This window comes from Coenobita brevimanus, chromosome 1 (genome assembly GCF_032717465.1).
Source record: "Coenobita brevimanus isolate Jiangsu-jjx chromosome 1, ASM3271746v2, whole genome shotgun sequence".
Taxonomy (NCBI): Eukaryota; Metazoa; Arthropoda; class Malacostraca; order Decapoda; family Coenobitidae; genus Coenobita; species Coenobita brevimanus.
Window position 1 is genome coordinate 58,425,134 of NC_136954.1, and position 21,675 is coordinate 58,446,808.

Consider the following 21,675-nt stretch of genomic DNA (forward strand, 5'->3'; position numbering starts at 1 on the left):
TATTGTGCGGGATAAACAGCATCCGAATCCGGATCCGGATCCGCCCCCAAATTTAATAACTTCTTTCTTGTAGCATGGCTCACCCTTCCACAAAATTTCATTGAAATTCACTAAGAACTTTTGGGGATATTATGCGGGATACTTCGGATCCGGAACCACCTCAAAATTTAATCAATTCTTTCTTGGCCCATGGCCCATCCTTCCACAAAATTTCATTGAAATTTATTGAGAACTTTTGGTGATATCGTGTAGATAAACAGAAAAAAACATGGGTGAATGCATAACCTCCTCCAACTTCGTTGGCGGAGACAATATGGTCCAATCGTGTGACCACAGGTAAATTTTGTTCAAGTTTTGTTGCGAAGCACTTGTGCCTTCATGTATTGCTGCCCTCCCAACTATTTTCGTGCCATTATGCAAACCTGAGTATACGCGATGTTATGCCATTGCACACATATATGTAAAGTGTAAATAAGATAGGTCCCAATACTGATCACTGTGGCACTTTACTTTTTCTCCATATCTGACCACTCTGTTTCCTGCTTGTTAGTCACGACGTACTTGATCTTTTGGTGACAATTCCATGGGATTTTCGATTTTTTTGCAGCATTTTTCACGTAGCTCAATTGCAGAAAGTCAATACACACTCGTGACTTCCATCATGATTCTAGTGTTGATATCTTGCCACAATACAGTAGGCCTATTCAAGATTCAGAAATGACGATTTTAGGCCGTCAAAGTAAAACGAGTTTGTTTGCTTACACACACTGATAGGCTGCTCCCAAATCCGCCCATTAAATCGAAATATTCAGCTTTACATATATATATCGTATATCATTCAGTCTAGATCATTTTGCAAAGGAACTATCAACCCCACTGTAATGCTGGGTTGAATTTGGCTCGACTTCTCGTCCCAATTCAACTCAACGCGGAGCGGGGTCCTCTTTCGAGACCGGAGCTATAATGAAGAGAGGTAGGACATAAAAACCTTCGGCAATACCATACACGTGTATTACTTCAGTCAGACACAGGACACTTCAGTAGACATTACATCACAATATAGAGCAATACAAAAACCTTATCTAAAATATTGTGTATCTCGCAGGATACTAGCTTTCTAGATACTAATGACAATACAACAAATCTTAGTACTAGGAGTGCATTAAATACCCGTGCGCGCGGAGCGCGTGAGGGGAGAGGGGGGGGGTTGTGATCCACCTGGAGGAGGTAGGGGAGACACGGAGAGTGACTTAAAACGGCGAGGAGGAAGTTATGGTAATATTTAAGGATGCCCGATATTAGCAAGGGAGTTTAGGTGTTTTCTGTTGGCGAAGATTCTTTGACAATCAACTCTGGTTCTTATTTTGACTTTAAGAGCGGGAGTGAGGAATGGAGAGAGTTTTCAGGAATAGCGTGCGGAGCAGGGGACTATCGTTATTACTCGCCGTCCTTGTTGTTTTGGTGACACTAGGTTTCTGTCGGCACAACTTATGCATTACACATCTCCTTGGTATGTTATGTAGACTCTCGCTTCCCAACGCGTAACAAAGTCGGAACACTCGTAAATACTATTCCACTATATTACTCAGAGCTTAGCCAATAACACTCCAATAATATTTTAGTCTTTCTTCGGGCTCTAGAGATATATCCTTAGAAAACTTCGGGATGACACTCGCACGTATTTTCACTTGAGGTCTCAACCCACATTCTCGTCCTTCAACGGGGTATTATGTCCTGGTTTACCCCAATGGAGATTACATGAAATTACTGCACCATACTTATTCTAAGAGAAAAGGAGTCACACTTAACCTACTTCACGATTGTTACAGGATCACTCGTATTTCCTCATGAAGAGAAACACGGACACATCATTGGTGATCCGGTCGGACTGAGGGCGTCGTCAGGGTGGGGCGAGCCGAGAGGGCACGGGGCGACTCGCGAGGGCGTCCTCTCACGTCCGGGGGTTTCCGGACTGGGCTCCGGTGTAAGGCCCTTAGGACTGGGGCCGAAGAGGTCTAGGAACCTCTGGGTCAGGTCCCGGCGTCGCGGGGGCGTGGTGAGGTCTCGCCCGGGTGTCCTAGGGCGGGCCGGAAGAGGCGACGGACTGCGGTCTCCCACGAGCAGGGGCGCCGTCAGGGGAGGACTGCGGCAGCGGCTGTCACGGGGGCCCGACAGGTGGGTCTTCTCAAGGGCCACGCGTAGGAAACAGAGGCCGGGGGAAACAGGGAGGTCCCTCCGAGAATTTCCGGAGCGAGGCCCCTGGAGTTCAACCTCCGGTCGTGGAGACGTCTTTCTCCTCACTATACCCTGGGAGCGACCATCGATCGTCTCCACCGGAGTGCTGAGGGAGCGACCATTGATCGTCTCTACCTGAGCTTTATGGGAGCGACCATAGATCGTCTCTACCTTGTTTTTAGGGGAGCGACCATTGATCGTCTCTACCGGAGTGCTGAGGGAGCGACCGTTGATCGTCTCTACCTGAGCTTTCAGGGAGCGACCATTGATCGTCTCTACCTGATTTTTTTATGGGAGCGACCATAGATCGTCTCTACCTTGTTTTTAGGGGAGCGACCATTGATCGTCTCTACCGGAGTGCTGAGGGAGCGACCGTTGATCGTCTCTACCTGAGCTTTCAGGGAGCGACCATTGATCGTCTCTACCTGATTTTTTATGGGAGCGACCATAGATCGTCTCTACCTTGTTTTTAGGGGAGCGACCATTGATCGTCTCTACCTTGTTTTTAGGGGAGCGACCATTGATCGTCTCTACCGCAGTGCTGAGGGAGCGACCGTTGATCGTCTCTACCTGAGCTTTCAGGGAGCGACCATTGATCGTCTCTACCTGATTTTTATGGGAGCGACCATAGATCGTCTCTACCGTGTTTTTATGGGAGCGACCATAGATCGTCTCTACCTTAGCACTATCAGAGCGACCATAGATCGTCTCTACCTTAGCACTATCAGAGCGACCATAGATCGTCTCTACCTTAGGAGCGCTGCCTGGAGTATAGTTTCTGACTCCACCCCTAGCTAACTCGATGATTCCGCCAGGCGAAGGTAGTGTCTTTCGCCTACGGTGGCGGCGGCGTGGTGGTTGAATGTCACAGGGGCGCACGGCCCGGGCTGACATACGTCGTTGTTGCCCGGAGTGGTGGTGGCTGGTGGCGGCTACCCCGTGGGGTCCGAGCGGGGGTGTCGGCATTCTCGTGGGCGAACTCCGTTGTTTCTGGTTCGCCCTGTTGTCGGGGATACTATGGTATTTTCCGGGAAATTCTGGCGTACCGTATGTGTGTCTGTTAAAGCCACGCATTTCACCCACTATACCCTTAACCTCAGTTAATCTCTTCCCAGGAAAACCAAGATCCGACGTGCAATAGCCTAGCTGACATTTTCCCGGCATCACTGTCCAAATTTCCAGCAAGAACTTGTGAAAATACGGTAAATCAATCCTATATTTTCGCGAGAAAATAAATTTATTTGATTAACTTGACTTCCGGCCAAATATATATATATATATATATATATATATATATATATATATATATATATATATATATATATAAAACGTAGAGAGAGGGGGGGGGGAAGGCAAGCCATGATGGTTCTAGTGGTAGGCTATATGGACTAAAAAGGCTTTGCTTTCAGTTGTAAACAAACCTCATTTCTATGATTTATGAGCGTGATTACTGTTAATTCCGCTATCTGCAGTGTACTGACATCCATTTCAAGGAATACAGAAATGCACACTGTCACTACCGTTTTTGAGACTAAAACGAATATGATCCTTAAATTCTCACAAACAACACTGCATTTGTATGATTCTGTATTTACCGTACTTGACTGAAATTGTAACAATTCATACAACTGGCAGGAAAACAATCTAATCACAGCTTAGGCACAGATGAAAAATGTGATAACTGATCAAACTTACCTAACTCAAGTGGCAGGTAGTCCAAGGTGGGAGTGGTTGGACATGGAGCAACCCAATCAAGGGACATGGGATGGACGATGCCTACAGCAATCCAGCAATGTACGATGAGATTGAGCTGTACCACTGCCAACCGAGTAATTGCCACTTTCATGCGTCCAAAACATGGCTTCGATTGTCACCATTTGAAATGCATTTAGTTATGACTCTAATTAATACACGCGGCAGTCTATGCACATAACCTCAGGAAAATTAACAGAATTATTAACAAGACTCGGAACCGCGCGTGACTCCCCTCGACGCTCATAGAGGCGTTCACCGTTGCCTAAAAAGATTAGAATGGTCGGAACACACCAACTCCCCAAAATTCAATTTATTATATACACTACATATTTTTCAGTTACATGGTCTACCAGTTATAAACTGGTAGATAGTAACAGTAGCAGTTCATAAGCATACTTGAATGTATTAATTTTGTTACGAAAGTGAAGGCGTTCAGTGAAATTTATGTCGGACCCGCTGGAACAAGGGGTCGGTTATTCATGGGCCGTAGAGGTGAAGGATGCTTGTTGTCAGTAGCATCCCTCCCAGATGACAAACGATTTCTATAATGTAACCTAACAACTATCAATAAAAGCACTGTACAACAACAGCATGTTTATTGCATCTAAGTTGTTCAGGTGGAAATCAGCAACACAGTCATTGCATTAAAACATACAAAAGCTAAATTATAAGAATAGATTACGGCAAAATACAGCATATAATTTAAAGCATATTCCCAGCATACCCTGTCCTCTCTCCACAAAGAAACTGGGTACAGCTGCAAGATAAGGTACCTGGATTAATCAGGAGCAAGGAGACTCTATGGTGCCTGCCCTGACGGGAACTTTTTTTCTCCTTCTCTTTTCCTCCATATTTCATTTTCTCTTTTTCATCTTTGCATAGTGGAGAGGAAAACAGAAACTAATGGTCATTATTTTATAGGGCCCATGGGTCCCTACCCCTTCCCCCATTCTTACTGAATAAGCTGAATATAATGTCAAGTCATTTAGTCATTCATTTATACTTTCTTCATTCTGATATTAATGTTGCCTGGGTTGCCTTCTTTACTATTTAACATTATTCATTTTTCATTAATCTACACATTATGATACTTTCCATGCAGCTGTATCCCAAGAATAATGCCAACCTAAACAAAAACCCGTCAGCATCCCTGTAAAGGCCTTTATATTATCTATAATTTCACCCCGGTTGCAAGAGCATGGAAAAAAGAAAATAAGAGAGAAGTGAGGACGATTGGGTAAATGATCTGGAGCTGATGGGGGACGTGGAAAGTATGTGCAAGATATTCACGAAAGAAATCTGTGCAGCATGTTGTGTGTAGGTTGAAGAGTAGACGAAAGGGGGTGCAAGGAACAGCATGGTGGAATGAAGAAGTGAGACAGGCTGTGGTGAAAAAGAAAGCATACTATGTTTTCTTCTTTTGCACCACAGCCTGTCCCATCCTGTCCCCGGCTACAGAAGTGTTCAATGGGCACCTAACAATTATACTGGTCAACCTTACTGGTGAAGTCTCCACCCACTTCAGGGTTCCAAGCAACCTACCTCCAATCCCTTCCACTATTGCCTTTCTTGTGCGTGTGTGGGGAGAGCGTAGCTTCACACGAGGTTCTTCAGCCGTTTTTCTCGGTGTTCTGGTCGTCCTCAAAGGTGAAGAAGCTGCTGTTGTGCAGTCTGGGTTCCACCAGCAAGCAGCACTTGTACCCTCATGGTGGGTTTCTCTGTTGGCATAAGCCTTCATTCTGGTTGGCATAAAGCTTTGATTCTGGCCACACATAAGCCTCCATTCTGGCTAAGCATAAAGCCTCCATTCTGGCTAAGCATAAAGCCTTCATTCTGGCTAAGCATAAAGCCTTCATTCTGGCTATTAAGGCTGCAGATGAGAGAGGACTTGGCTTCTCTCAAGCGTTCCACAGCACTGACTGGTTTGTGTTAATTATTCTTTTTCTCTACAACCTAAGCAGTAAGCAGACAGTAGGAGTCAGTCAGAAGCAAGGTTGGGGGATGAGAATAGTCAGTCATAGGTTCGGCACTGTGGAGAACTGGGAAGACTGGGATGGGATGTCAGTGTAACGTAGGGCAGGTTGGACTGTTGGATATGGGACGGGGAATAAAACAGTCTGATAATATACCGATAAATATGCATACAGATCTACATGAGATGCTTTTACCAAACCATTTTAATAAGACGTACAACTCAAAGGGTTGGTTTATCCAGAATTATTATTATATTCCTGCAAGACAACTTTTGATAGACTGAACCAATCTCAGCTGCTCATAAACCTCTATGAATTTCACAGATTTGATCACACAGTTGGCTCAGTGTACATATGTCAATACCGGGCTGCCCATGCATAAACAATGACTTAGTCCAACAATTCAGTGGTGCAGTATACGAATGGCTGCGCATAACCCCGATTTATAACCTCATAAATATTTTGAATGCATACCACAACACAAATCTGAATCTCACAACTGAGGAGCTCAGTTAGTGATACATCGTCGGAATATGTATGTTAGCACTGAATTTCCAAAATATTCTCCAGTTTAGGATGGGAATACATGCACTTCTTTGCATTTTATGTATATATTGCACTCCATTTTTTATTTAACTTAAAGGTATGTGATCAGTGCTTTAGATATGAGGTACCAAAGCAGATTAAAAACATTTTTGAGGAATTCAGTGACCCATGAAAAAAGGATAATGGCGACTAAGTATCAAAGATGAACAGGCAAGAAGCCTAAACTTAATGTTAATTCATAACCTGGTACCTTATTACTGTATCATTTTACTATATAGTGCTCTAGCTGAGTGGCCTATCATCCAGACTTCTACATCCAGACACCAACAATTTACAGTTCTTAACATAAGCCATGATTTTTCACTGTTCCTCCTCTTAAATGATTGATCACAAGTGTTCAGGGCCATATTCACTCCCACCTATCCATATTTACCAAGTATTAAGTATTTTTTAAACATGAGCTCCAAGCATACTGACTCATAATAATTTCAGTGGACAAATATGTTAGTGACTATCATCTCCACTACCTTCGTTAATCCCTCCAGTCCGATGACATTTTTATTTAAAACCTGCTACTTTCAGAAGATTTAATTCAACTTAGGACTAGCTCTTCAAACTGGAGGAATTAAATAAGGCCTTCATTAACTCCTTCAATGCAAGACATCTTTCCATGAAATAACAAGAAAAACTAAATACAATGCCAGACTGAAGGGCTTAAATCATGAGGAGGAAAACAAAGATAGAACACAAAATATAACAAGACCAAAAAAGATCTGGGACGAGGTCACAGAGTATGGCTTCAGAGATAAAGGACTTAATAGGGAGGCTGCCAGAGATCAAGCAATGTGGAAAGCCACCATTAAGTGACCAAGACCAACGCATGCAAGCACGCTGGAGTCTTTATAAAAGATATAATGCGATATGATCATTGTCTGCACATCACAGTAGTTATGGTACACATTACAGCAGTTAACAAACTGTCAATACTGTATACTGGCACATCTTTTTAAACTTCCCACCTTCCATTTACCAGCAGTCAGAACTTATATCTGCACACAAAAGAAATGTCATCATTTGTTGTCTTGTTACCTACAACTGTCTTGCCAATGTGCTATTACTCACATTTGGCTTCAGTGTACAAGCAAACACCAGATAGTCAGATTTCCACCAGTTCATATAAATTCTTCTGAACTGTCGTCTTATATACTAAGCACCAACTATATCAATACTGTTCATGGTTCATTGATTGTCCTCAAAACTGGACTTCATACTTGCTATTTAAAAATCAATGAATTTGGATCTTCAGGAAAATCCACAACCCTAATACTTTTCTTTACACAGTTCTTCAGTCTTATCATTACTGTACACAAATATTTATCCATTTTACTGCACTTTGTCATTAATTCATTATCATCATCATCATTCCACCTCTTTATCCCATCTGCAGGTGGGATGCAGTAGGGTACAGAAAATCACAAATAGGAAAGAATACCATTATGGGACAACTAACGACAGCATGCCCTGTGTAATGGGACACTCACCCATTTCTTCACTGTTCAAGACCCTAGAATCCTGGCTCCACCTGACAGGTCCACCTGTCCTCACATAGCTTCATATTTACTTACATAACAGAGTCGATCTGAAATTCACTCCTCCTAAAATTTATCCAGCCGGCTCAATTCCTTCTCAATGCTCTAGCCCCATCAACCTCCATACCTTACCCACTTATTTACAACAACAGTGACTAAATTCAGGAGAAAAAGTAATTACTGTACAGTCAGCATGCACTACACCACTGGTGCTGACAAGAAGCCTACACATGGTAGTGCTGTGTACCCTGAGTGAAATAGCTGTGGCATCCACCACGGAGTTAAACCTCCTCATATTTTCCCTCACCTTGCCACAGGAGGGACCCTGGTCCAACACTGGTGAAGCAATATCTTCCACAAGAAGGCACAGCATCCCTGCACAGTGTGTGTACCATGCCTGAGAGATGGACCCACAGTTCTACTTGGCCAGATAGATCAGAGTGTAAGCACCAAGTACTGTACATCATAAAATATGATTCAGGTGCTGGACTGTGAGAGTTCTCTTCTATACTATGTCAAATCAAATAACTACCGGTAGTTAAGAGAAAAAAATAGAAAAAAAAGCCAAGCCAAGGAACATGAAATAGAAATGATTCTGTACGGCTATTCCACTGATAACTGCCAGGATGGGGGGGGGGGGGAAGAATCAAACATGATGATCTAATAAAATTATTTAAAAATCTAGTGACTTCAGAGACCAAGTTTTTGTGGCTTCCCAATGTGATATTACTACACTTTCTGCACTTCATTAACTGAACATACCAATGTCCTCTCAAAAAGAAAAACTTTCTGTTGGTTTTCACCCTTTAATTTCCTCTTTATTAAAAAAAAAAAAAAAAACTTAGTTTCAGTACAATACCTTTACAAAGACCACATGAGATATGCAGTATCACTTTAGGAACTTCAATTCATTATATAATGATACAGTTTGCAGTAAATTTACCAAACTTTTTCTTTTTTAGCTAATAAGATAATGCACTAGAGAAGATATAAAACCAGTGAGCTTATTTGACAATGCTCCATCAAATAAACTGTTTTCAGGGTCAAAAGTTTTTCCTTCTGCAAGCTCATATAGGCTATACAGTACACCTTCTGACGACACTAAAAAGGCAAGTTTGATACATTTGCATATAAAGCAATATACAATATTATATGACATTAATAACATATTGGGGCAATGTAGGATTAGATGATGGATGGATGGATGGATGGAATAACATATTTTCAATACTTGGCGACACAGATATAATATTCGACTAACTACTATGACCCAAAACAAATTCTCTACAACACAGGATTTCACACCCAACTGACATCCCATATAGCATTAAATTCTTTCCTGAACTTCTGTTACGATTTGTTTTTACCTTGTCTTAACACATATTTATGGGGAAAATGTATAAATCTAACACATGATTTTAGAAAGCCATCTTTTACCACACTTCTGGAATGTAGATTACCGTAATAATCATATACAATACAAGGAAGCAAAGGTCTGATGCTAAGTCTTGAATAACAGATCCTTTGACTCATGTGCCTGAATGTCATCTATGGACTGGTCTGAGCAGAACATCAGGATATCATTTCCATCTACATCCCTGTCCAACACTATGTCTGTCCTCTTATTCTCTACATCATCAGGAACCAACTCTATGCACACTTCTGATTCTAAACTTCCCAGCAGACCATCCAGACTTTTATTTACTCGCATCAGAGCAGACCTGGATTTCAACCCAGCGACCAAATCTGACATACGGGTAATTTTCAACAGTGTTTGCTCTCGAAGGTCACTCACTGGAGATTCAGAGCTGTTCACGGAATTATGAATCATTTGAATATCTATGTCTTTGTCAAATTTTGTCAAAACTAAGTCATCAGTAATTTGGTGTGGTGCATCATTTTCACCAATATGGAGGTTTGACTCACTGCTACCCACCCACTCATCAATTGCACCATCAACTTCCACTTCTTCCTGAACTTCAATCTCTTTCTCAACTTCCATTTCTCTTTCCACTTCAAGCATTGCATCTGATCCAGCTAAAATGGCTTTTGTATCCACCATCCCTTGTCCGCTACCGTCTGAGTCGCGTCCTCGAGTCAAATGGAGATTGTGGCGTGTGGCAATATTGTGGATATTACCGTACTTTACAATATGATGGCGGTGAGAAGGAAGACGGACTTTTAGACTCGCCATGATGTCTGAAGCTGAATGTCCAGCTGAAATCATGTCCTTAATTGCATTCCGTTCCTCCTGGGTCATTCTGGGCTGGTAGTTTTCCAGACGGTGGCCGTAATGGGTGCGGCAAAAGTGAACTGACGCACCTCCCTCTTTTGGGAAAACAGCTACCATGAAGGAAGTACACATAGCATTAATCTTGCCACTACAGGCTCGTCTTGGTCCCTGCCCCCTTTCCTTCTTATTACTGTCTTTCCCTATCCTATTCTTTTCCTTCAGATCTCTTCCATAGTCTTTTTCCTGTTTACTTTTTTCTGTTGCATCACTTGACTCCCTGTCTCCTCCTCTGCTCCACTCCTTCAATTCTTCTTCCCTCTTTTCCCATCCCTTCGTTCCATTTCCCTTCCATGACACGACTCCTCTTACTTCATTACCCCATCCTGTACTTCTCACTGCCTCCACTCCATTCCCCACCCTACCATCTCCTGCCCAACCTTTACCTCCTCTGTTCATTTCTTCCCACTCCTTTTCCATCATATCCATGTACTCTCCAACTCTCTCATTTCCTTCTCCCGCATTCTCTTCACAATCCTTCATTTTCACTATTTCTGCACCTTTCCCAATCTCTTCTGCTGGCCCACCTCCCACCCTACTCTTAACATATCCGCTGCGACTACATCGGAGGAAGTATTTGAGGTCACCTGAGACAGTCCTCTTTGCTGATGTGGGTGCAGAATAGGTGGACTGACACCTTTCCTCGGCATCCTTCTTCCACTTCCAGAAATCTAGGGGAGGAAAAAAAAAAGTTTCATTGTCACCTATTCATTTCCAGGAAAATATTTTCAAAACAAAGGATAAGATGTTATCACCTGCTCAGTTCCTTCATCATCATCATCCTAACCCAACTATCCCTAATAACTGGAGGGAGCATAATCCCAAAACACAAAAAGGAAAACATAAGGAGAATCTAACAAACCATGTGCCCAGTGAAATGTGACATCCAACCCTTCATTCATTATTCACCCCTCTGAAATTCTCAACTTCACTCCACAGGCAAAACCTCTCCACTCTATTTACTTCTTCTGATCAAGTCATTCTCACAACATCAGTGAAACAGAAACATTACCTCTACTGTCAGGTTAGAGAAGAAAAAAAAAATACATCCTTTATCATCCATACTCCATCCAACCACTTCCATCACCCATCAATTCCTCTCTCTTCCCAACTTCAATAAAATTTACTAAGGGGTAATGCACTAGTTGCTCATACCTGAACATCTGTTTCCCAAACACATCAATCTTCCACACACTAGACTCAGCATAGGCATATACATTAGACGTTTATATGAAAGGAAAGGGTGCTTGCAGAAGGCCCAAATATGAAATTACCTTAATGAAATTATTACATCTCCCAAACATGTGGTGCTCCATTCATATCCACTCTACATCTAAGAACTTTACAATTTATTATGGCTTACTAAACACTGGTATTATATACCTGTATTACATACACAACTATATTATGTTAAAGTTACAAATTACAGCAAATACAGAAATGGAAAAATTAAATATATATATATTTATATAATATATATATATAATATATATATATATATATATATATATATATATATATATATATATATATATATATATATATATATATATATATATATATATATATATATATATATATATATAAGTATATATATATATATATATATATATATATATATATATATATATATATATATATATATATATAGTATATATATACAGTATATATATATATATATATATATTTTGCCGCCTGGTGGTTTAGTGGGTAATTACTGCGCTCCAATCGGATTGAGCCGGTGAAGGTTTATATCCAAGGGACGGTTGGGGTTGATTGCTCATGTAATGCCACTCAGTGATGAGTGAGGCTGGTCACTCTCATCTTAAAAGCCAGGACAAACTTGCCTAGCCCCGGGCTTCTATGCTCCTTGTGGGGCGACACAGGATTGGATGATGGAGAGAGAGAGAGAGGTGTGTGTGTGTGTGTGTGTGTGTGTGTGTGTGTGTGTGTGTGTGTGTAGATATACACCAGCCAGTTGACATTACGATCTTTATAATGGCAGCAAAGGGTAAGTATCTTCTTTTTGTGTGTGCTTGTATCATTTGTGATTGATCTGTAAAAAAAAAAAAAATCCAAATTACAAAAATATGTCCAGTTGTTGGAAAGGGATTGGGTGCAGGGAGTTCGGCATCAGGGGGTTAAGGCATGAACCTTAGTTCCTTACCTTCCTTATCCCTGAAGGTCACTTTTTCGCACTGGAATTTCAACTTGTGGGCCTGGATAAGATGAGTGATGAGACGTGCAATGCGATTGGCCTTAAAGCCACACCCAGACTCCAAGCAAGGCATCCGTGCCCGAGCCTGTCCAACCAGCTTGTGCTTGGCTCTCAGATGAGTTGTCAGACTCCACTTGTTTTTGTATATCTTGTGACACAGGTGGCATGTAGCAGGAGGGGCTAATTCCTGTACCCCTCTCCTACCCCTGTCCTTGGATGACTGTGTTACCCCATTGCTTAAACTATCATGCTTTTCCTTCTGTCCAACAGTTCGGCTTCCTTGCATTCCTGGATCAGTCAAAGCAGCCCAGTTTTCATTGTCTTCATTGTCAAATTCCACTGTGTTGTCAATATCACCAAGCTCTGCCAGAATGATGGTTGGCTCTGGTTTAATATATGATTCCATGTGGTTTTCAATTCTGTTGACGGCTACCTGTCTCTCCATGCTGATGCTGTCAACCACATAACATCCTGCAAAATGGCTTCAGTGAATACTGTTGCTATACAATACAGCCAAACCAAGTACTGTACTATAAGTTAAAGCAGAACTCTCAGTCTATACACACAGTACATGATTACGGTAACTAAATGCTGAATACACATGAAACATACCCCATACTTAGAAGTTACACTGTACAGTTTGCTTTTTTTTTTTCCCCTGGATCCCTGTTAGATTCAATTAAAACATAATATAAAAACAACCACAGTTCGGACTCCAGTACACGTTTTACATGAAAGTGTAGGCTGGGTATTGTAAATGGAAATCCAAATATTTTATATTACTGCTGCTACTACTATTACTACTTGCTACAGTAAAAATAAAATAAAATAATAATAATAATAATAATAATAATAATAATAATAATAATAACTGCAACAACAATAACACTGACAAAAATACTAATACTGTAATCATCAATCATCCTCAATCAATCAATCACTGAATCAATCATCAGCCTAAAAATTTATCATCATCATCAATCAATCAATCAATCATCATCATCATCATTCATCATCATCATCATCACATCATCATCATCAATCATTGTCATCATAATCATCGTCATCATCAATCCATCATCATCACCAATCAATCAATCAATCAATCATTATCATCATCAATCAATCAATAGATTATCATCAATCCATTTATCAATCATCATCATCATCTATCCATCAATCATCATCATCATCATCATCTATCCATCAATCATCATCATCATCATCATCATCAGGACCTTCTTTCCCACCCTAGGGCTGGACGAGGAGTTGCAATGTGCAGACAGGCAAAGTATGCCCAATTTAATGGGGCATGCTTCCATTCACTCATCATTGAAGCCCTCAAAATTCTGGCTCCATCCGATGGGCCACAAAATATTTCACCACGTTCTGTAGCTTCACAGTTACCTATCTGATAGAGTCAATTCAAATGCTGTCACGTTAAAAAAGGGGTGCCAAATCCCTGGTCATACACTTCTGCACACAATTTTCATCTAGCCAGCTCAATTTCCTGTCAGCCACTTGGCCTCACCAACTTCCATACCTCTCTTCCTCACACACTCATCTACCATATCCCTCCACCTTCTTCTTGGCCTACTTCACCTACTCCCACCTTCAAATATGCTCAGATATACCTTTTTCACCACTCTAATGTCATCTAATCTCTCCACATGACCATACCATCTCAGTACACTCTCTTCGATTCTGGTGTTCACAGACTTCCTCACTCCACATCTTTCACAAATCACATTATTTCATATGCTATCCACTCTCTGTACTCCACATACATTCCTCAGCAATCACATCTCCAATGCTCTCACTCATGACTTTTCTATCACTGTACCCAGGTATCTGGACTCTCTCACCAATTCCAGTCTCTCTCCATTCACTGGAACATCGCACTGGGAGTCACCTTCTCTTTCAATAACCATCACTTTACTATTTTCTACATTTACTCTCAAGGCACAATGGTAAATAATAATAATAATAATAATAATAACAATAATAATAATAATAATAATAATAATAATAATGGTAGCAATAATAACAAAAAAACTACCTATCTATCTGTCTACTGCCAGATGCCTTAATTCTGCAAGGGGTGGCCACAAACAAATCATCTCCAAGTTGATGATGATGATGATGATGATGATGATGATGATGATGATGATGATGATGATGATGATGATGATGATAATAATAATAATAATAATAATAACAATAATACAGTAATAAGAGTAATAATAATAATAATAATAATCTATCTATCTATCTATTGCCAGACACCTCAATCCCATTTGGGGTGGCCACAAACAAATCGCCTCCACGTCGCCCTGTCCCCCGCCATTTCACTGCCCTGCTCCCAACTCACACCCCCCTCTCTCATATACCTCTCCACCCCATCCCTCCACCCCAACCTCCAAAGAGTAAAATTCACTTAGTTCACCATCCACACACACTGCAGCCTTCGCACCATCATACATACTCTTCACAGCATTCAACAAATTCCCATCTACTCCATATATTCTTAATACTTTCCACAATCCTTGTCTATCCACCCTGTCATATGCTTTCTCCAAATCCATGAAAGCCGCATACAACTTCTTTCCCTTCTCTAGAAACTTTTCCACTAAAGATCTAAGAATGAATATCTGATCTACACAACCTCTTCCCTTCCTAAAGCCTCCCTGTTCTTCTCCAACTAATTCCTCTGTTCTTTCTCTAACTCTGTCAATAAGTATCCTACCATACACTTTTCTTATTATACTAAGAAGACAAATGCCCCTATGATTACCACACACTTCTTTTTCCCCTTTTCCTTTGTACAAGGGAATAATTATATCTGACTTCCAATCCTCCGGGACTCTACCTTCCTCCCAGGCCAATCTGCACATCTTCCATTCTACTACTATCTCACCCCCATGCTTCAGCATTTCACCACACACTCCACCAATTCCTGGGGCTTTCCCCAATTTAACTTTCTTCATTGCTTCCACAACTTCTATCCTATTGATTTCTTCCTGTCTTCTCACCTCCCTCCTTCTCCCAGCCTTTCCCCAGCCACTTATACTCGCATTACTTCCATCCCGTATGTTCAACAATTTCTTAAAGTGTTCTCTCCATCTGCTCACTTTTTCTCCCTTCTCCACTATCTACCATTTTTATCTTTCACTCCCCTGCTAACCTCACTTCCACCCTGTCTTACTGTCTTCACCTCTTTCCAGAACATTTTCTTACAGTAATACAGTATACAGAGAACTATGATGGCTTGGTAGTTAGTACAGTATACTTTCATCTCAATGTGTCTGTCCAAGTCAAGGGTTCAAGCCCACACTATGAGCTGAAATGGGATGGAGTGGAGAAAAATATGAATGGCAGCAGACTGACTTGGAGGGAAAGCAGCCTGATGGTGGTGGGCAGGGAATCACATAATTACAGTAAGTTGTTTACAGCCAACACTTCCCAGAATTAAGGCATCTAGCTTGACATAATGTACATAGATACTGTAGTGAACTAACAGAAAGATAAAGTAAATGTACACTCCTAAAGCCTTCCACACCTATACCCATACATGAAGCACTGGGTGGAAACAGATAACTTTACCAAAGACAGAAAGTGATGTTCCCCAGCCCCATGGATTACTTGCCCTTCAGGACCCATAAAACTGCTACATCATTATAGCAGAGCTGCCCATGAGTGTCAGGTTTGTGCATGTCAGCTGTTATAATACAGGTACACACCACCGCTGCCACTACCACCACCACCACCACCAGCTCTATATCCATCTACTATTGCATCTACATTAAAATTAGGTTAGGTAGTTTAGGTTAGGCTTCGTTACATTAAGCTACGTTAGGTTAGGTTAATGCATTTTATTGCAGGTGCAATAAAAGACAGATATGAACTAGAGAATCTCCCTCACCTCCATAACTACTGCAGTAAGTACTTAATTAAACCATTCATGACAGATCCTTACTGGATAAAGTGCTTAAAATTCTTCATGTTCAGTAATGGGCAAATTAATTTCAGTGTTTGCTGGTTTTGTGTCTATCTATCTGTCTATGGGTGTCTGTCTATCTATCTGTCTACTGCAAGATACCATGATCCCCTACGGGGTGGCTGTTTGACTAGAGTTAGCTGTTTTACAGGGCACTAACTCTCTGCCAACCCACTTGTTGACCAATAATTTACCTTCCTTGCTGGCCTGATGGTACAAAGGGAGGGGATCAACTAGGATTAGAAGTTCCACACCTATAATTACTCATTGGCCATGTTACAGTTGTAATGCACACAAATCTGAATCAATGAGATTGCTGCCACAGATTATCAATACAAGTCATTTGTGTTAAGATTCTGTAATACGTCTTCATTTTTCAGTGCATTTACATCTCAAAATCCTTTCTTTATGCTTTCACCACTTTAAAATGCAAAGTTGGATACAGATAGGAGGGAGATAATGTGAAAATTGTTGGAACACTGAAATCTAACTTCTACATAAAATACTTCTGGAACTAACCATATTCCTGCCACCATATTACTAACTACTGGGCATGTAACATCACCTTGAATCTGCAATATACCCTGTGAAATACATCATACCTAATACAGTGGGGTTGGCTGGCCTAAGTGCGCCAGTCATCAATGTACATTTTCTGCACATTACCAGGAACATTTCCCTAACTATATATTCACTTATTTCCAAGTATACCTTCAGTGATTTCGAACTAGCGTTAATTCTGCTTTTAAACAAATTCACCAACAGCAGTAACATATAACTGTGGCATACCTTCAGAAACACCTCTCTGTCCCCCGCTTGTTTACAATCGCACATTCACATGAACCAGCAGGACGAACTTGGATCAGGGACATTTTTTTTTTTTTTTTACCCATTCTGCATACAACCCTTTTAAAGACATTTTTAAAACCAGATTCTAATTAAATCTATTGTAAAAATAATATTAAGCCTTGACTCAATGACAACCCTTCAACGAAAAGGACGATCTACCTCAAAGCTCTGCTTTCGGACACTCCTGACGTAAATGTTGAATCTAGTTTTTCTTCCGTCACAAGCATGATTAGTTATCTTGTCAGTTATGATATAACTAGACAGCCTCATGCTTGCATAGAAAATGACATCACTAGCTCTCTATTCTCAGAATACTCAAGTAACATAATTATGGGCAAAGAGGATGATTTAATGACGCTGCTCTCATAAGAATAAGACTAGGTTATATTATTGGGAATTCACCCGAGAAGACCCAGTACCATGTGCAGTTTGTGGGACTCCTGCGAGCTGCGGCACACACTACATCACTCCATAATGGAATGTCCATTAACTGCCAAGTATTGAAACCCACAACTCCAGACGCTGACTGAGTAAATTACATGGTTAATCAATGGAAATCTGATACTTCCAGAAATACCCACCCCAACGGGAGACCAGGGACGGTGACGAAACACCAACCCCAAGGAGAGACCACAGGGAAGCGCACAGAGGGCCCAGGCCAGATGGGCCTATGTTCCCCACCACCTTCATTTGACTGCCCTCTCCCCAACTCACTCCCCCCTCCTTCATATACCTCTCAACTCCATCTTTCCACTTCATCCTCAGTCTCCTCCTCCCTCTCCCTCCCTCCACTTCACCTACATACACCCTCTTAGTCTTGCATTCTCCATTCTCTCCACATGTCCAAACCACTTCAGCATATTTCTCCTAATTTTGTCAATCACATCCACATCCATCCCACGTTCTTTCACGTCTTCAATCGTCAACCTGTGCTTCCATGTCGCTCCACATGCTCCTCTCAGGTAACTTATTTCCACTGCTCTCACTCTTGACTTGTTCCCCTCTAGCAAGGTCCATGCCTCGCTTCCATACGTCAGGGTAGGGATCACAATACTATCATACAGTGACTAACTCCATATTCACCTCCCTGTTCTCATCACTGATTTCGGTGAACCAACAACCTTCCTTCCTTGCTGTACCCTTTCAAGCACTTCATAAATTATCAAGTACAGTTAAATTAGGTTAGGTTAGGTTTAGTTAAACACTTAGACAGTCCCTTCCACCATTATGCTGAAAAATCACGCAAGAGTTGGTACAACTGAACAACTAAAAACAACGGGGAAACATATTTAAGAAACGTTTATATCAGTCCTTGACACAAGTCAAGAGTGAGAGCAGTGGAAATGAGTTATTTAAGAGGAGCCTGTGGAGTCACATGGAGAGACAGGCTGACGAATGAGGATATAAAGGAGCGTTGTGGTGTTGATGTGGATGTGATAGGAAGCTTTATGAGGAACACACTGAGGTGGTTTGGCCATGTGGAGAGGATGGAGGGTGAAAGACTGACGGAGAGAGTGTATGTGAGTGAGGTGGATGGAGGAAGAGGGAGGGGGAGGCCAAGGATGAGATGGAGGGATGGGGTGGAGAGGTATATGAGAGAGGGGTGTGTGAGTTGGGAGCAGGGCAGTGAGATGGCGGGGGACAGGGCGACTTGGAGGCGATTTGTTTGTGGCCACCCCAAACGGGATTGAGGTGTCTGGCAATAGATAGATAGATAGATTATATCAGTATCAGTGGTTCACAGGCTATGCAGTTACGGTACCAGTAAATGTCATTTCAGGAATGAGTCAAGAATTGGCGAAGGGGTTTGGAATGTAATCTTGTTTAATTTGGGGGTTACTATATATATGTTTTAGTTTTACTATAAATATAATTTTATATATCCCATTCAGTACCAAAGACAATTTCCAAACTTCATAAAGTCACCTACTGGTAGGCAGAATAGAGTACTGTAAATAAAGATATAACTGTAGTGGATGAGTAACCAGAGATGACTTTTAACCCCTTGATTATGAAAAATATCATCCTAAGCTTAATAAAACCCATTAATGGTATCCACAATAAAATGAAACTGATGTCATGGTACTGAAAGGGATACAAATAATTTGTTTGCACTTGTGGAACTGCAAATTTCAAGAAGTTTGCGGATTTGCGATTGTGGAAGGAAATGGTTTGAGTTTGCAAATTTGCATTTGCGAAAGTGAATTTTCGTTTGCAATGCCCAGCTCTGGCCCAACGCTACCTAGCCATAGCCGCTAACAAATGTACTACTCAAGCTGATGTAAGAGAATAACGGTTGTGTGTACCAATGAAAGACAGTATAAAATAGATGGACAATTAAAATACAGTCATTGAAAATGAGAGGTAGAGAAAGAGTAGTGTGGCGTGGGAGGGTGTTGTGGCCATCACTCCGTGACCCCATATGACCCACTGAGGAATTATTCCCCCGAGCTAGACCTAGATAGATCATATAGCCCTGCTACGATTACAAGAGAGCCCTTTCCTGCATGGCAGCTACCCAGGCACGGCGCGAAATCTAGATCTCGTGATCTTGAGTCACACGCTTCACCATTGAGCCCCCCTGCTCCCCAACCCGCTGGTAAGGCGGTGCCATGTCATCATCTCAGGCTGGGGCTCATACTGTTAATACACGTTTATGCTACTCTGATGCTAAGCTACTCACTTCTGTATGTAATATACCTTACAAATTCCTCTACTTTTTATAATATATACTATAGCTAACATTTACAAAAGAGCGTGTGGCTACACCCATGATTTTATAACCACTAACTGCATGGAACTATCTTGGTGGAAGATGGTGTGTGGCAAGACACACCAACAATAAATATTTCAAATCAAATCAAATGTTCTGGTGTAACATAGATTTCAGACAATACTGACTGACCCCTTAAAATGCATGCGAGATATGTATTAAATACATAAAAGCAGTCCAATATTATTTTTAGCAAATACTTCAGAAAATATTTAGCATTAAACAAGTATTACAAGAAATTTTAAATAATCATCAGTTTAGTTTTGTTTTCTCTTGTAGTTTCTAAAGGAAAACATATGAATTTGTAACATAAACATAGCTAAAAGTCTAGTCACTATGACTGGCCCTCCCCCCAATCTATTGTATGTATTCATGGCATCTTCATATTCCATTCATGTTGTTTACAGATTGCCAACAGTCAACTACGGTCATGCTAGCTAAGCCGCATTAAGAGTCAAGAGAAAACAAGAGACCAGAGAAATTATGAGAGCTTCAGGGAAAACTAAATTCCATCTAACTATAACCCGACCATAATCCCGGAAGGGATGGCTGTTTGTCTGAGTTATTTTTTTTTTTTTCCGGGAGGGAAACTAAACCTCTGCCAATCCACTTGCTGACACACAGGGAGCACAAATGGATTGGTTATATGGTTACCACCCAGAGGTGTAAATGGTTTCCTGGTTTACAGGAAACAATTAGGCTTGTCTCTCAATGTATAGCCACCTAACAAGGAAAGAAAAGCAATAAATATGGCAGGAAAGGTGGGAGAAATAGGAAGAGAGGATGCATGGAGGAAAAGTTGGAAAATTTGAACCATAGCTGGTGGAAGAAACCACTAAAATAGTTATGCAGATCAGATGGGGAGAAAACATGAAAAAAGGCAGATCATACCACATAAAGTGCAGAAGTTACAAAAAAAAAAAAAAAAAAAAAAATCAAATAAATACTGAAGAAATCAGCAAAACAACAATGAAGGTGACTGAGGAATGGAAAGAAAAAGAAGACATGAAGAACAGGAAGAGCTATCTAGTCATGTACAACATCCCATATCAGTAGAGGTGAACCAAGGCAAGGTGCTATGGCTTGATAGAAAACTTGGTGAAAGTAAAAGAATGATAAGATAGGGAAAATGATCAGACTGGGAAAAAAGCTGGTAAGGCAAGAACAGTGGTAGTTAAACTAAACAGACAACTGGATGAGAACAGAGCAAGAGATCTAGTAAAAAACTGGGAAAGTGTTTTTAGCAAATAATAACAGTATAACTGAAGTATGGAATATGCACATCCAACAAACATACCAGGAAACATTACAAACATAATGTTATGAAGACAAAGTAAAAATAAAAGAGACAGCATCCACAGAGCAAGTACTGTAACAGAACTTGTGGATATGGCTCTACACATTGAAACAAACAAAATCAATGAAGAAACTGCAGATCACAGAAAAAGCA

The 21,675-nt window shown here is 41.0% G+C and overlaps 1 protein-coding gene and 1 long non-coding RNA gene across 2 annotated transcripts in view; both read right to left on the reverse strand.

The window, feature by feature from the left end:
* The window catches only part of LOC145397282 (uncharacterized), a 91,306-nt gene that overhangs the window by 52,922 nt on the left and 16,709 nt on the right, over positions 1 to 21,675 (reverse strand). The gene's annotated exons all lie outside the window — the stretch shown is intronic.
* On the reverse strand, positions 8,843 to 17,412 carry LOC145394436 (uncharacterized). The gene is made up of 3 exons (XM_080268545.1): positions 17,393 to 17,412; positions 12,556 to 13,077; positions 8,843 to 11,059 (listed from the first exon to the last, which is right to left on the reverse strand). The coding sequence occupies exons 2-3, from the start codon at positions 13,049 to 13,051 to the stop codon at positions 9,600 to 9,602; spliced, it is 1,956 nt and encodes a 651-aa protein (XP_080124671.1). The 5' UTR covers positions 13,052 to 13,077; positions 17,393 to 17,412; the 3' UTR covers positions 8,843 to 9,599.